Raw genomic sequence first — 16,787 nt, forward strand, 5'->3', positions numbered from 1 at the left:
CCTGACTAGTTCTATACTACAGGGGCCAACCAGTAAAGAAGGTACCAAGGGAAAGGTCACAGGCTAACAAGCAACACCATCGGGCACGGGATCCAGGCGTGCTTCCTCCCTGCTGCAGCGGTGCTCAGAATTTCGGTTTACAAGTTTTCGGTGTCAGCGTTATTGGACTGACTGAGTACGCAGTGACCCTTTCCTCCTCAAAGGCAGCCCCACTACACCATTACCAAGCCTCGGGGCATTTCCCCTTCCCACGGAGGAGTTAAACACCTTGCTGCCATCCCATCGCCACTGGGCGTTCCCAACAGCAGCGGTGGTACTCCACCTTACCAAGCACCGTGGGTGGCATCACAAACTCTAAAAACAAAAAACCCTGTAAATACCCCCATTTTATTTTGAGTGGCCGCGTGACCCCTCCCGGGTCTGGAGACCTCTCGAGCCACCGTGGATCCGGATCCGAGCAGCCTTGGCTGCTGACGCTGGGGCGGTACAGCTGCACTTACCAGCAGGCATCTGTTCGGCTTCCATGCCCTCCTCTTGTGGGCGCCTCTTCTGTTGGTCAGGACCTTCATCTTCCACCAGAATCCTCTACGGTGGAATCCTTCCATCTCAGGCCGGATCTTCTCCTCAGTGCCCCCCTCTTCACGGCTGACACTCCTTCGGGCCAGGTACATTTTTGCTCCTCAACCTACCCTGGCACACTACAGATATGGGGAAACAAGTGGATGGTGGAGTGGGTGTGGAGGTATAACCTGATTGCAACAGGACTTTTTTTTAAGAAAGGGCATGTTAACAGCTATCTGGGTTTCCATAGTAGCCACCTCCCTAAATGGATCCAGAATGTGCCCTATGGATAATATTGGAGGATTCGTAAGAACTGTACTAGGTTTGGTGATTTTTTTTTTTTACAGGAATCTAGAATTCTCCAAAACCGATTTCAGGAAGAAGAGTACCCCAAAAAGTTACTTAACGTTGCTTTTACTAAAGTCAAGTCCCTTAGTAAGGAGGAGAGCCTCAATAGAATTAGGGCCAATAGGTGTGAGGTATCCCCAAGTACCAATGACCAATGCAACTAATATAGCTGTAGTTTGATAACTACTTTTAGTAACTCACATCAAACAGTTTTGGTCCACAAATATTGTTTTTTACAAAAAAAATTACCGTTTTTGGTAAAAAATTACCTAATAACCCCCTTATTCTTTTTAGAAAAAAAACCATAAATTTAAAAATTTACTGGCCCCTAGTTTATGGCATAGTAGAAATGGGCATAATACTAATTCCTTCACCAACCAGCACTTCCAGTCATGCGCTTTTATAACTCACTGAAGCCGGGAAGCTTACACCCGGAATGCGCATGATCGGAAGTCCAGGGGACTCCGGATCATGTCCAGTGCGCATCCATTCACGCCAGCCGCCATCAAGAGTGAGTTATGTGTGGTGTTGCTGCGCATTCATTAGCATGTTAGTACGCCCACAAGGGTGTGCTAGCATGCTATTGGGCCGACTCGCCGAGGGAAATAACGTCCTTGCGACTAGTCGCTGGCCTCATTAGCATATGATAAACGATCTTTAGAAATACTTTTTCTAAAGATCTCTTTATCTATGCTACTAGATACAGGGACAGTTAGGCAAGGATTAGCAATATACACCCAGAACTGCTCGTGGTTCTGGGTGCATATTGGACCTGACAGGTTCACTTTAATTTTCTACATATTTAATGGCTTATTGATTACTTTTTATTTATAGATGATTTTTATTATTGTTATCTTGAGTAGGTATTTAATTATACCAGGTCTAATTGATTGTTGTTTGAAGGAGCATTTAGTTGTAAATTTCTCACTGACCATTTTAGTATAAAAAACCACGCCAGTTTTATCTTATCAGCACCTGAAGAAGGGGACATTTTCCTTGGTCCCAGAAACGCGTAGTGCTTTGTTGATTCCATGTTATTCTTTTAATAAATCCTTTCATATACTTTTTGGTCTTTAGCGCCTCTTATATGCAATTTTTCTTCATACTTGATTACCTTTGTCCCTCTGCGAATCCAGCAGTTGGGAGGCAATGAAAGCAGCAGGGTCTCCACTGAGTGATCGGACTGAACCCACCGGATCTTTGATCAGACGCTGCTCTATGGATTCTCTCTGCTCCCCGGTGGCCGATGTGCTTCAGGAACTCAGGCTGGGTGCGAGCTACACGCGATCATCCAGAGTTTTGCAGGGGTGCACAATCATAAAAGGTGAGCTCAAATTAACCCTCTCCTGCAGCAGATTCACATAGAGCACTTCTCTTGTTTTTCCTTCTGCACAGATTCCCTCAAGATCACATTAGACCATGACATACAAGTGACATGACAAGAGCCTGGACCAACAGAACTACTTGTCCATGACTCCTTCCCTAAATGTTTGTTATTTTCTATTAACATATTTGAATAAATGAAGATTTCAGGCAAATATAGAAATAAATGAAAACCCTGAAAAGCCATTATTATTATTATGGCTATGCTCCCTACCAGGGTCAGGCTGGGGTGTCAGGGACCCACTGTGGGAATTGACTCCAGGTGCCAAATACCTGTTAGGTGTTATCCCAGTTATAGTGGAGTGTTCAAGGGAGAAATACCACTACACCATGACAAGACCTCATATTAACCAAATAATACTGCATACAAACAGAAATACCACCACGCCATGACCAGACCACATATTAGCACCACATAGTGACAGAATACAACCACATACAAGGGTCAAATACCAACACCCCATGACTAGACCACATAGTGACCGAATAATACTACAATAATGATCATGAATAAAAACCACAATACTAATAACACTAAAATTACCATCAGTGCCATTATACACAGGTGCCCTGTGTATAGTGTCAATGTACTAGTAAGTGATCACCTGTGACATTATAGACAGGAATTCTGTATACAGTGTATAGTGTGTACAGGTAATACAGTGATCACCGTAGACTTTCTAGACAGGAGCTCTGTATATAGTGTATAGTGTGTTTTTATATGTAATATAGTGATCACCAGCGACATTATACACAGGGGCTTTGTATATAGTGTATAGTGTGTACATGTAATTCAGTATGTTATGATTCAGTGACCGAGGAGGATCAAAAATGCGGAAACCCAAAAAGTAACCAAAGTGGCTGGAACCTTAATGGACTGCAGACCTAATACTGACACACAACTAGAAGTAGCTGTGGGACGAGCCTACGATGACCTAGTCGCCTCGACACAGCCAGAGAACTAAATATTCTTACAGATAGAAATATAAGAAAAGCTAATCTGCCTCGGAGAAATCCCCAAAGATATAGATAGCTCCCCCACATGTAAAGACTATGGCGATATACGAAAACACAATACAAAGCTAGAAAACAGATTCAGCAAAGATGAGGCCCAAACTATCTTTATAGGAAAGGATAGGAAAGAGCACTGTCTGCAGCCGTAAAAACCCTAATAAATATCAGCACGCCTGATATGGAAAAACCCTGAGCCTACACAGGCTCTCCCCCACTATATCAGTACTCTCATATTACTGGGATCCAAAAACACATCTTTGTTTTCCTCTTCATGTGGCACTGACTGCTATCACGTCTTCCTGCCATGACTCGACTCTGCAGAAAATAACACACAGTCACCTATAGCTGATCGCTTCCAGAGCACATTCATCACTTTTTCTACAATTTCTACACTACGGCAGACTTTTGTTGCCTCCTTTGAAGACAGTATCCTCAAAATTAAATTATATTACAGCTGTAATAATGTCCCCTAATTTGTCCCTACAGCAATTATGTCCACCATAAACCAATAATGTATTTTCCTCATTCTGGCCCCATATAGTATTGAAATTATGTCTCCCATCCTGTTCCCCTTTATTTAATAATGTCTCCCATTCTAACGCCCTGTATTTAATAATATTTCCTATCCTGGCTCCCTTTATTTAATAATATCCGCATCATGGCACCCTGCACCCTGTGGGCCAGTCGGACCCTACTCCCTACAAAGTACTGGTGGCGAAACCTACGTTGGGGTAGAGGGATGCCACGATCTGTAGCAACTATCAATATACCCATATGATTTCCATATTAGATGGCTTTGAATTTTTGGTTCAATTAGCCGTCAGCATTAGGTGCAGTTGACATATGTAGTTGATTAAATGGAGGTATTACAAACCCCAGCTCTGTTACACAGCAATTAGCACTTTAATCCTTCTTGTTATGCTTGCAGTATAACGGTGGATTGTGTCTTTGAATTTTGCAGAAGTTGTCTCGCAAGGTTTAGTGCAATAATTTTATTTTTGCACAGCACAAAAGCACCTTATACTACTGGCATTAATTATTTATGTATACTGACTAAATAGCCTTTAACGTATGCAGCAGTCGACATTTGCAATATGAAGGAACTATAAATCCCAACTTTGTTGTACAGCACGTAGCACTTTAATCCTTTCACATTATGCTTGTGGAGTAATGATAAATAGGATTTCTTTGATATTGAAATTTGTAGCAGTTGAATTATAAGGTTCAGTGCTTTTCTGGGTTAAGGCATTATTGATATCAAATTTATATCCTAGAGATAAAATAATTAACCAGCAATTTTGCACAGTACAAAAGCACCTTATACTACTTGCTCTTTTTGCACTGTCCACGATTGGTATATCTATTTATTGATCTTTGTAATACACTGTGTGCAGAATTATTAGGCAAATGAGTATTTTGATCACATGATACTTTTTATATATGTGGTCCTACTCCAAGCTGTATATTGAGAGCCAACTACCAATTAAGTAAATCCGATGATGTGCATCTCTGTAATGAGGAGAGGTGTGGTGTAATGACATCAACACCCTATATAAGGTGTGCTTAATTATTAGGCAACTTCCTTTCCTTTGGCAAAATGGGTCAGAAGAGAGATTTGACGGGCTCTGAAAAGTCCAAAATTGTGAGATGTCTTGCAGAGGGATGCAGCAGGCTTGAAATTGCCAAACTTTTGAAGCGTGATCACCAATCAATCAAGCGTTTCATGGCAAATAGCCAACAGGGTCGCAATAAGCGTGCTGAGCAAAAAAAGCGCAAAATAACTGCCCATGAATTGAGGAAAATCAAGCGTGAAGCTGCCAAGATGCCATTTGCCACCAGTTTGGCCATATTTTAGAGCTGCAACGTTACTGGAGTATCAAAAAGCACAAGGTGTGCCATACTCAGGGCCAAGGCCAAGGTAAGGAAGGCTGAAAAACGACCACCTTTGAACAAGAAACATAAGATAAAACGTCAAGACTGGGCCAAGAAATATCTTAAGTCTGATTTTTCAAAGGTTTTATGGACTAATGAAATGAGAGTGACTCTTGATGGGCCAGATGGATGGGCCAGAGGCTGGATCAGTAAAGGGCAGAGAGCTCCACTCTGACTCAGATGCCAGCAAGGTGGAGGTGGGGTACTGGTATGGGCTGGTATCATCAAAGATGAACTTGTGGGACCTCTTCGGGTTGAGGATGGAGTGAAACTCAACTCTCAGACCTACTGCCAGTTTCTGGACAACTTCTTCAAGCAGTGGTACAGGAAGAAGTCGGTATCGTTCAAGAAAAACATGATTTTTATGCAGGACAATGCTCCATCACATGCATCCAACTACTCCACAGCGTGGCTGGTCAGTAAAGGTCTAAAATATGAAAAAATAATGACATGGCCCCCTTGTTCACCTGATCTGAACCCCATAGAGAACCTGTGGTCCCTCATAAAATGTGAGATCTACAGGGAGGGAAAACAGTACACCTCTCGGAACAGTGTCTGGAGGCTGTGGTGGCTGCTGCACGCAATGTTGATCGTAAACAGATCAAGCAACTGACAGAATCTATGGATGGTCGGCTGCTGAGTGTCATCATAAAGAAAGGTGGCTATATTGGTCACTAATTTTTTGGGGTTTTGTTTTTGCATGTCAGAAATGTTTATTTCTAAATTTTGTGCAGTTATATTGGTTTACCTGGTGAAAATAAACAAGTGAGATGGGAAAATATTTGGTTTTTATTAAGTTGCCTAATAATTCTGCACAGTAATAATTATCTGCAAAAGCAGATATCCTCCTAAGATAGCCAAATCTAAAAAAAAACACTCCAACTTCCAAAAATATTAAGCTTTGATATTTATGAGTCTTTTGAGTTGATTGTTGATCAATAAAAAAAAAATCCTCTAAAATACAACTTGCCTAATAATTCTGCACACGGTGTAGGATGTAAATAAATACATTTTTGAATAAAAATCTATATTTTAATTACCATGATTTCCTTAGCTTATTTAATTTGAATACCTATTTCGGATTATAGTGTATAAAGACTGATGTTGACAAATTCCCTTTAACTATGACAATTTACAAAGATGACTCTGACTAATTAGATTTTGAGCCTTAATCATTTCTTTGGAAAGGGTAACACTTCCTCATGTGGTTATTGTGTAAATACTTGTTATAGTATAAAAAGGCTCCACATTCTACATTATTTATCTCCGGCTTCCAGCAGAGAACATGAAGCTATTGCTGATCATTTCACTGATCCTAGCGGTGGCCATTGGCACCCAAGCCCGGGTTAACAATGACTTTAACAACTGCCCTGAATATTTTTACAGGGCCCACGTCCCCAGTGGCTTTCAAGGCATCGCTAAGTCTGATCTGTTTGATCGCAAGAAGCTTCCAGATGGAATAAATGTAAATGACCTGTCTTCTCCAGCTTATATTTGCCAAACATTTGATGGTTCCAATCGTTTTGCCACCTTGTATGACAGGGGGAGACGTATGCCCCTCTACTCCGCCTACATCATGGACGTAAAAGCCAGCGAATCTGAAAAAAATTGTAAGCGAGTCAATACTTTCAGAGTGGAACCTCAGGTGAGTACTTTTATATCTACTTTCATAGGATGCAGAATGCTTCATTTTATCTCCAGTGATAAATCCCGATCGGTTAATCTCAAATGTTAAATTACCTTCGGTTACATAGAATAAAATGAACAAACTCAGGAGCCCATGACACCTGGGACATCGTCTATATGCTATTTAGAACTTTAATCTGTTACATTTAAAGGGAATTTGTCAGCAGTATTTTGCTAATCTGAGAGCAGCATAATTTAGGGGCTGAGACCCTGATTCCGGCAATGTGTTTGCTGACTGCTTTTTTAGTTTTAATGAAATCAAATGTTGCGGACTGATTGTCTTATACCATTTAGTCCTCCTGTTCTGTGTAACCCTACACCTGCCACTGATTGGCAGCTTTTGGCCTATGCACTGTGTACACAAAAAGCTGGCAATCAGTGGTGTGGGCGGGGTTATACATTAGAGAACTGCTAAATCTGCAGCAGAAAAAACTGTGGTTTTATCAAAACTATACCAGGCAGCCCAATAAGTGATACATAACTGGAATTAGGGTCTCTGCCCCTCATCATGCTAATCTCAGATAACATAGCAAAAACCTAGAGGCAGGGAACTTATCACATTCAACAATACTGTGAAATCTATAGGTAGCATGAAACAGAGTAGGAAACATTAAGTAGATTGATAAGGACCAGCTCCAGGTTTTTGTGTCTCAGTGGCCCCCTTGCACACGCAGACAGACACATACACAGATACGTACATATACAGGCATACGTACATATACTGTACATATTTGAAGAATTCACAAAAATATATACAGTATAAAAAGATATACATAAACAGTTATATACACTGACATACATAGACACACATTATACATGCACACACAGAGACATTAGAGATATTTTTAATATGGGGATGCCGGCAGCAGCCTCACTCCCCTCCCCCGCTGATCTCCATCCAGCTCTGAACGGACATGTGGCTGTGCAGGGTATGCTGCTTGATGGCCGTCAGACATAGCAGCACTCAGTGCACACAGACCGCTGTACATATGTAACGGGGTGCCAGGGGTGCCTCGGGGATTGTAGTCGTGGCCCCTTTTTCTTTCAGGCCAACCCCCGGCTCCGCCGTCACTATTGGGACAGGGGATTGTTCTGTGGGGCAGAGTGTGGTGGAAAAGAGCATATTATCAGCCGCAGGAAGACTCTTCAGGCAGGGATCAGATAAACCAGACGACATCTTTATTGCACAGAGTTTCACAGACAGCTCAATGCACGGATCTTGTAGCGCACAATCACAATTCCTGTCCGGGGAAATCTTTCCTTGTCGTCTCCTCTAGTGGGGATGTGCCCGGCTACTCCACTTCACCTAGGCTCCCACTCCGGCTAACACAGACTGGACCCACACCAATTCTGCTTCACCCTTGAGGACACTTCTTTTCTCTTCCCTTCGTTCTTCCTGTCCACTCAGCTCCACACTCTGCCCCTGGCTGTTCCTTCTCCCCCGTCCCGGAATCAACTGACTTTTTCACACACACACTCCCTTTCCCCCTAAGCTGCCGGCTCCTCCTCCCTCCTGCACAGTTTCTATGGGGACAGCCGTCCCACTCGGCCACTAGGGGAAACCCACTAAAACAGTGCAATTACAATAAAACATCAACATACAACATCAACAGCTTTGTCTACCCCAGCGGGGGTATTTTCAGGGGGAACCACTGCACCTCTTTGTAAGGGGTCTGCCCACCCCTTACACATACATCACAGGGGAGGCTGGGGGCTACAGCATAAATATCACATGAGAGGCTGAAGGCATACACATTACTGGGTAGGGCAAACACATTACTGTGGTGTGGGGCATACATCACAGGGGTGGGGTAAATATACAGCTCTTGGGTGTGAACAGAATTGGGTTGGGGGGACATACAGCTCTGGGTGGGGGTATACAGCACTGGAGTGCAGGGACGTACAGCTTTGGGGGGTGTAAGGTAGCACGGTCGGCTGCGCAGCAGAAGACACGGGATCCAGGCATCAAGGTTCACAGCACACGGTTTTAATGTCCAAAACAAAAGTCCATAACACAATACAGGTGCCTCTCCAGCAGAAAACTCAGGGAGTTCTGTTCACTTCCCCACACCCGGCACACCTGCCCTTGTTCCTGATTCTATTTAACCCTTCCTTCAGTCTGTAGGGAAACAGCATTAACCCTATAGTGGGTTCACTTTCTATCATGGAGTGAGCACAACCTGGGTGAGACATACCGGCCGTCATAGATAACCCCGGTCACAGTCTCACATACCCCCCCCTCAGTTCAAGCGCGCGGGGTTGAACTCCAGCCATCAAACACGGCCCGCGGGACAAGGCATCGGCGTTGCCCTGCAACCTACCGGCCCGGTGTTCAACCGTAAACCGGAAGTTCTGCAGAGAAAGGAACCACCGGGTAACCCGGGCATTCCGTTCCTTGGCGGACCTCATCCAGACCAGTGGAGAGTGATCCGTCACCAAGCGAAACTGCCGTCCCAGCAGGTAATAGCGTAGGGACTCCAAGGCCCACTTGATCGCCAGGCACTCCTTCTCCACTACGCTATAATTCCGCTCGGGAGGGGTGAGCTTCCTACTCAAGAAGGTGACGGGGTGTTCCTCCCCCTGAACCACCTGAGACAGTACTGCCCCCAGGCCGACCTCCGAGGCGTCAGTCTGTACAATGAACTCCTTCCGGAAATCAGGGTGTACCAGAACGGGCTGTCCGCACAGGACCTCCTTCAGGGCCCGGAAGGAGTCCTCGGCCTGCGGAGTCCAGCGCACCATGACGGACTTCTTGCCTTTGAGAAGGTCCGTCAAGGGGGCTGATAGTCCCGCAAAATCCTTTACAAACCTCCTGTAGTACCCCACGATACCCAGGAAGGCCCTAACCTGCTTCGTGGTCAGGGGTCTAGGCCACTTCTGGATCGCCTCAACCTTGTTAATTTGGGGCTTAATCACTCCTTGGCCTATCACGTAGCCCAAGTAGCGGGCTTCCGTGAGTCCCAATGCACATTTCTTGGGATTGGCTGTCAGTCCGGCTGTTCGAAGCGCGTCCACCACCGCTTGTACCTGTTCCAAGTGGGTCTGCCACTCGGAGCTGTAAATAATGATGTCATCAAGGTACGCTGATGCATACGCCTGGTGGGGTTCCAGCACTAAGTCCATCAACCTCTGGAACGTGGCTGGAGCGCCATGTAACCCAAAAGGCAAGACAACATAGTGGAAGAGACCCTCCGGCGTAACAAAAGCGGTTTTCTCCTTGGCGGACTCCGTCAGTGGCACCTGCCAGTACCCCTTGGTCAGGTCGAGCGTGGTAAAATACCGCGCCTGTCCCAGCCTATCAATCAGCTCATCCACTCTGGGCATGGGGTAGAGATCGAACTTGGATATTTCGTTCAATCTCCTAAAGTCATTGCAGAACCTTAAGGAGCCATCGGGTTTTGGTATTAGGACGATCGGACTAGCCCATTCACTCCGGGATTTTTCGATGACCCCCAGGCGTAACATTGTCTTTACTTCCTCCGATATGGCTTGTCGTCGAGCCTCCGGTACCCGGTATGACTTCAGGCGTACCTTCAGGTGGGGCTCGGTGACAATATCATGTCGTATCAGACTGGTCCTACCGGGCAGCTCGGAGAAGACATCGGGGTTCTGCTGAACCAACCGTCTGGCCTCTCGCCTCTGAGTCTTGGTGAGGGCTTCTCCAATCCTTACTTCCGGTTCGTCCTCTCCGGAGGTCGCTGGAGCCGGAGGTGAAGGACCCGAAGGGGAGGGAGATGGGGAAAAAACAGCCATCAGGCTTTCCCGTTCCTGCCAGGGTTTTAATAGGTTGACATGGTATATTTGTTCAGGTTTCCGCCTACCGGGCTGCAATACTTTATAGTTAACCACCCCGACTCTTTCCTTTATCTCGTAGGGGCCTTGCCACTGAGCCAGGAATTTACTCTCCGCCGTGGGGATTAATACCAACACCCGATCCCCGGGTTTAAAGGTCCGCACGGTGGCTTGTCTATTGTAGCGGCCGCTTTGCGCGGCCTGAGCCTCCTGTAAATGCTCCTTCACAATTGGCATGACCGCGCTTATGCGGTTCTGCATACCCAAAATGTGTTCAATCACACTTTTATGGGGGGTGGGCTCTTGCTCCCATGTTTCCTTTGCCAGGTCCAACAATCCCCGGGGATGTCGCCCGTATAACAACTCAAAAGGCGAAAACCCCGTGGATGCCTGTGGCACCTCACGGATGGCAAACATCAAATAGGGAAGCATCATATCCCAGTCTTTCCCGTCTTTTGAAATCACCCTTTTTAGCATGGTTTTCAGGGTTTTATTGAAACGCTCCACTAAACCGTCCGTTTGAGGATGGTACACAGACGTACGCAACTGCTTGATCTGGAGTAGCCGGCATAGCTCTTTGGTCACTTTAGACATGAATGGGGTCCCCTGATCCGTAAGGATCTCCTTGGGCAACCCCACCCGGCAGAACACAGCAAACAACTCCCGAGCTATAAGCTTTGCTGCAGTATGTCTGAGAGGTATCGCCTCGGGATACCGGGTGGCATAGTCAACGATCACTAGGATGTGTTGGTGCCCTCGAGCGGACTTTACGAGGGGCCCCACCAGATCCATCCCTATCCGTTCAAAAGGGACTTCTATAATGGGTAACGGTACCAACGGACTGCGAAAATGGGTCAGGGGTGCGGTAAGCTGACACTCCGGGCAGGTTTCGCAGAACCGTTTTACCTCCCCAAAGACTCCGGGCCAATAGAACCTTTGCAATATTCGCTCCTGCGTTTTCTTGACCCCCAGGTGGCCACTCATCAGGTGTTTATGAGCCAAGTCGAGGACCCGCCGACGATGCGGCTGGGGCACCACCAACTGCTCTACCCCCACGCCCCGTATTTCATCTACCCGGTAGAGTAAATCCTGCTTAAGAGCGAAATGGGGGTACCTTACCTGGGCACCGGGCAGCTGTGCCACCCCGTCAATTACTGTCACCTGACTCCGGGCATGTATTAATGTAGGGTCCTGGAGTTGGGCAGTCCCAAACGTATCCGGGGACGCCTCCAACTCCGGGATGGGTTCGACCGTCTCAGCCTCTCCTGCCAATACCTCTAGGGGCGACCTATCGGGTTCACATTCTGTCCCTATCATGGGGACCCCTACGGCAGGTGTCCCGGATTCAGGATTGTAGGGCTCAGGTCCCGGACTGACCAATATCTGAGGAGACTTAGGGGGTCCCTTCCATAAAGTCCAAAAATAGGGCAGATCCCTTCCTAGGATCACGTCATAAGGAAGAGTGTTAAGAAGTCCCACCTCATGTTGCACCTGACCGCAAGGTGCTGTGATGGTGACAATCCCCGTGGGATAGTCTCGGCGGTCCCCATGTATGCAAACCACCCCCACGGTACGTCCTGTGGCCTTTACTTTAGCCCTCAAGGTGGATCGCACAAGGGTCACTAAGCTTCCGGAATCCAACAATCCTGTAACCGGACATCCATTCACCTGTATTTGGCACAAGTGGGGCTCCGTCTCTGGGGAGACCAGGTCAGCGGTACACACCACCTGAGCATACATTGAACCCCGCCGGGTAACCCCACAATCCATGGGCTCCGTGGTGAGTGGACACTGGGCTTCCATATGTCCCACCCGCTGGCACCGCCAACATCTAATGGGGACGGAAACCCCCTTGACGGGTTGTCGTTTAGGGTACAGAACCTTCCGGACCTCAGGATTGGCGGCCGCGGCCTCAGGCGGGACGGTAGGGGACTCCTGCACCGTTGTCGGCGGTGGGTCCTTGGCCCTAGGCTTGGAGGGGCCGGACCGACGGGCGGTACGCAAAGTTTCAGTGTCCCGTATCAAGTCCTGCGTAGCCACATGCCGCTCTACCAGGGACACTAACTGGTCCAGGGTACTCGGGTCACCCTGTCCTACCCACCGTTGAACGGTGACGGGTAAAGTGCGCACAAAACGATCCACTACTACCCTTTCCACCATCTGCGCCGGGCTCAGAGTGTCAGGCTGCAACCATTTTTTTACAAGATGCAACAAGTCATAGGCCTGGGAGCGTACGGGTTTGGCTTCCTCATAGAACCACTGATTTACCCGCTGAGCCCGTACATAGGTATTCACCCCCAACCGTGCCAGTATTTCGGCTTTTAGGGTCACATAGTCAATGGCGTCCTCGGTACCGAGGTCCAGGTACGCTTTTTGGGGTTCCCCCGTCAGATAGGGTGACAATACCTCAGCCCACTGGGGGGTCGGCAGCTTTGCCCGCATTCGCCACCATATGTAAGGTAGCACGGTCGGCTGCGCAGCAGAAGACACGGGATCCAGGCATCAAGGTTCACAGCACACGGTTTTAATGTCCAAAACAAAAGTCCATAACACAATACAGGTGCCTCTCCAGCAGAAAACTCAGGGAGTTCTGTTCACTTCCCCACACCCGACACACCTGCCCTTGTTCCTGATTCTATTTAACCCTTCCTTCAGTCTGTAGGGAAACAGCATTAACCCTATAGTGGGTTCACTTTCTATCATGGAGTGAGCACAACCTGGGTGAGACATACCGGCCGTCATAGATAACCCCGGTCACAGTCTCACAGGGGGTATGCAGTTCTGGCGTCGGAAACATACAGCTCTGGGGGGTATACAATACTGGGGTTGGAGGACATACAGCTCTGGGGGGTATATTATTATTATCATTATCTATTTATAGAACACCATTGATTCCATGCTGCTGTAGATGAGAAGGGGGTTACATACAGAATACATATACAAGTTGCAATAGACTAGTACAGACGGAAGAGGACCCTGCTTACATTATATAGGATTTTGGGGAGGAGACAGTAGGTGGGGTGTAGGTCCGCACGGTGGTGAGGCGGCAGATCCACACAGTGGTGAGGCGGCAGCTGTGTACACTCAGTACTGAGATGGGGGGGATACAGCACTGGGGTGGAGGATATACAGCTCTGGGGGCTATATAACACTGGTGTTGGGCAGCATACAGCTCAGCAGAAAAAAATGAAAACGAAAAATTGCTAGGGGTGAAGGGGTTAAATCCAAGTCCCCTCCAGCGTTTTCACCCTTTTTCGGCGCTACTCTGGTACCATGGCTCCATCTTGTGCACGTAACGTCTAACTGTCTGGAAGTCAGAAGTTACATCACAAGTTCCCAATGCATCTTTATGAGAGCCAGAATGAGGCCAGAATGAGGCTCTCATAGACTTGTATTGAGTTGTGACCTCCGGATCAATGAAACACTGTAGCTGCTGGCAGGTCACAAATCGCTGGACAGGGATAGGGATTAGCCTAGGGCCACCTAGCTTGAGGGACAGATCAGAAACACACTATCCTTTTTACCAAGCCGTCATTGCAATGACATCGTGAAGCAGACCACTGCTAAAACAACTTTACCACCAGTGAAGCCGCTAGCTTTTTTCTTGACCAGCTGAGGGAGGATTCTCCGGTCGTGATGTCTGTGTAACCAAACCCCCTTATCCTCTAAGAATAAACACACGGACTGCATGCGACTTGGTTCAAAATGGCCACAGCAGCCTTTTATTGCCTATTGTTTTACAAACTAGCACCTTAGGAACGCCGTCCAACGGGCGACCCAAAACAACCACATAACGGTAACAATAGACAATAACATTTACAATACCCCCCGGGGTAGGCCCAGTCCACTAACTACTACTCCCCCTGTCCCCGGCCGCAACACACCGACCCAGAGACGAGGTGCCAATCACCCACGGATTGACCCCCACACTTTGGCAGAACCCCGTGCCTGCCACATCCCGGAAACCGAGAGCCACCATACCAAGACAATGACTCCCGGTCCAGTCACCAATCACTTCCAAACCTCTGGACCAGACCTACCCCCACCGCTGCTGTGACAAAGAGTATCCCAACTACCCAAAACATATCCCCCACATAACAACACAAAGGGAGGGTGGGCGGGGATCGTTCGGCGTCCGGAAACAGAAGAGGAGGTAACTCTTTCCTCTCCCAGACTAACCCTTTCCCTGCTCCTCCTCTTCCTCCCAGGCTAAGACCATCCCCCAATGCCATATTAGGCATACACATAACTGTCCCTATTAACCCCATCACTCCCTACCTCCCCCTTGGTCATGTCGCCCCTCCCCCCCAAGTGGGTCCGTGGCTTTCTGAACAAACCCTGCCTAGGAAATCCTCGGCTGGTGCACTGGCATCTTAAAGACACCGTGTGCACATGCCCTAATATAGATTTTTTAAAAAAATACATAAATTAAGAAAACTTGGTGCAGATCAAAAAAAGAATAAAAACACCAAAAACTAGACAAAAAAAGACGTAAATGCAATTCTGAATTGGGCCCTAAATTTTAGCTTGTGCAAACGTAGACATTTTCTGTAAATATGGCCAAAGTACGTCTATTGATTAGATCTATGGAATAAAAGAGTAAGGACATGACTTTCTTTTACAGCTGGCTTATCGAGGAGTGACGGAAAACATGGAATTAGTAACGGATGCAAAGAGTGGATTACAGAAGTATAACTGGGATAAGAAGATTGGAGAAAGAAAAGAAGAGAACAGACCTATGTACCTGTTAAGAACAAGTCAGGCACTTGATTATGACTATGGAAACACAACATACGATAGGGGGCATCTAAACCCCTGTGGGCACCATACTGTCAGTCGCGATGAATATAAAGCGACATTCACCCTGACCAATGCAGTACCAATGCTACCAGAGATAAATCAAGTTTGGAGTGTATATGAAAATGAGATGATTAACATGTTAACAGATCAAAAGGAAGAAATATACGTAATAACGGGGATTGTACCGGGGAATGTACCGATAAAGGAGGGTGGATTATCTGCTCCGACTCATGTGTGGAACGCCTATTGCCACGTAGATAAGAATGGTAAACCTAAAGGGGTCGGAGCTGCACTTGTTCAAAATACAATGGGTAGCAAAATTGGGAAATTTAACAATATTGGTGATTTTCAAAAGAAACTGCAAGACCTTCTGGGAGTTATTAATATTGAGCTATTTAGCAATGGCTGTAAGCCTGAGAAATAATGAGCTCCTCTTCTGCTATATTACCGACTATATAATCGTTAGCTCCTGAATTGTAACATGGGACTGATTTGTTTTTTCGATGCTATGAATTCATTATGTAATGCTTTATTCTCCATTACAGCAATATATAACAAATAATAATAAATCACTTTTTATCGCATTATATAGTTGTATTGTTTTATTTGATTTCAGCAATAAAATCGTAATGTAGAAAATTAAAGATTTGCCAGCACGACCTATAGTATTAATTGAATGTGCAAGTGTAAAGGCCCCGTTACACGCAACGACGTATCTAACGATATATTGCCGGGGTCACGGATTCCGTGACGCACATCTGGCATCGTTAGCGACGTCGTTGCGTGTGACACCAACGAACGGCCGTTAACGATGGAAAATACTGACCTAATCGTCCATCGTTGACACGTCATTCCTTTTCAAAATATCGTTGATTGTTGAGGACGCAGGTTGTTCGTCATTCAGCACACATCGCTACGTGTGACACCTCGGGAACGACGAACTACAGCTTACCTGTGGCCACCGGCAATGTGGAAGGAAGGAGGTGGGCAGGATGTTACGGCCCGCTCATTTCAGCTCCTCTGCTTCAATTGGGCGGCCGCTTAGTGACGCCGCTGTGACGCCGCACCAACCGCCCCCTTAGAAAGGAGGCGGTTCGCCGGCAACAGCGACGTCGCTTGGAAGGTAAGTCCGTGTGATGGGTCCGAGCGATGTTGTGCGCCACGGGCAGCGATTTGTCCGTGACGCACAACCGATGAGGGCGGGTACACTCGCTAGCGATATCGCTGCGTGTAACAGGGCCTTTAGACTGAATACAAGAATTTCACTGTTA

General features: G+C 46.8%; 1 protein-coding gene across 1 annotated transcript; it reads left to right on the plus strand.

The window, feature by feature from the left end:
- Positions 1–6,516: 6,516 nt before the first annotated feature.
- Positions 6,517–16,090, plus strand: LOC142301964 (endonuclease domain-containing 1 protein-like). Its single transcript, XM_075343029.1, has 2 exons — positions 6,517–6,883; positions 15,341–16,090. Exons 1-2 carry the CDS (start codon positions 6,524–6,526, stop codon positions 15,938–15,940), a joined length of 960 nt encoding a protein of 319 aa, XP_075199144.1. The 5' UTR covers positions 6,517–6,523; the 3' UTR covers positions 15,941–16,090.
- The last annotated feature ends 697 nt before the right edge of the window (positions 16,091–16,787 follow it).

This window comes from Anomaloglossus baeobatrachus, chromosome 4 (genome assembly GCF_048569485.1).
Source record: "Anomaloglossus baeobatrachus isolate aAnoBae1 chromosome 4, aAnoBae1.hap1, whole genome shotgun sequence".
NCBI classification, from domain to species: domain Eukaryota; kingdom Metazoa; phylum Chordata; class Amphibia; order Anura; family Aromobatidae; genus Anomaloglossus; species Anomaloglossus baeobatrachus.

What these genes read in the sequence shown, in the direction of transcription:
- LOC142301964 (XM_075343029.1), top strand. Translation starts at nt 6,524, where the DNA reads ATGAAGCTATTGCTGATCATTTCACTGATCCTAGCGGTGGCCATTGGC. An exon ending in CTTTCAGAGTGGAACCTCAG is followed by an intron (nt 6,884 to 15,340) that starts GTGAGTACTTTT and finishes TTTCTTTTACAG; the next exon opens with CTGGCTTATCGAGGAGTGAC.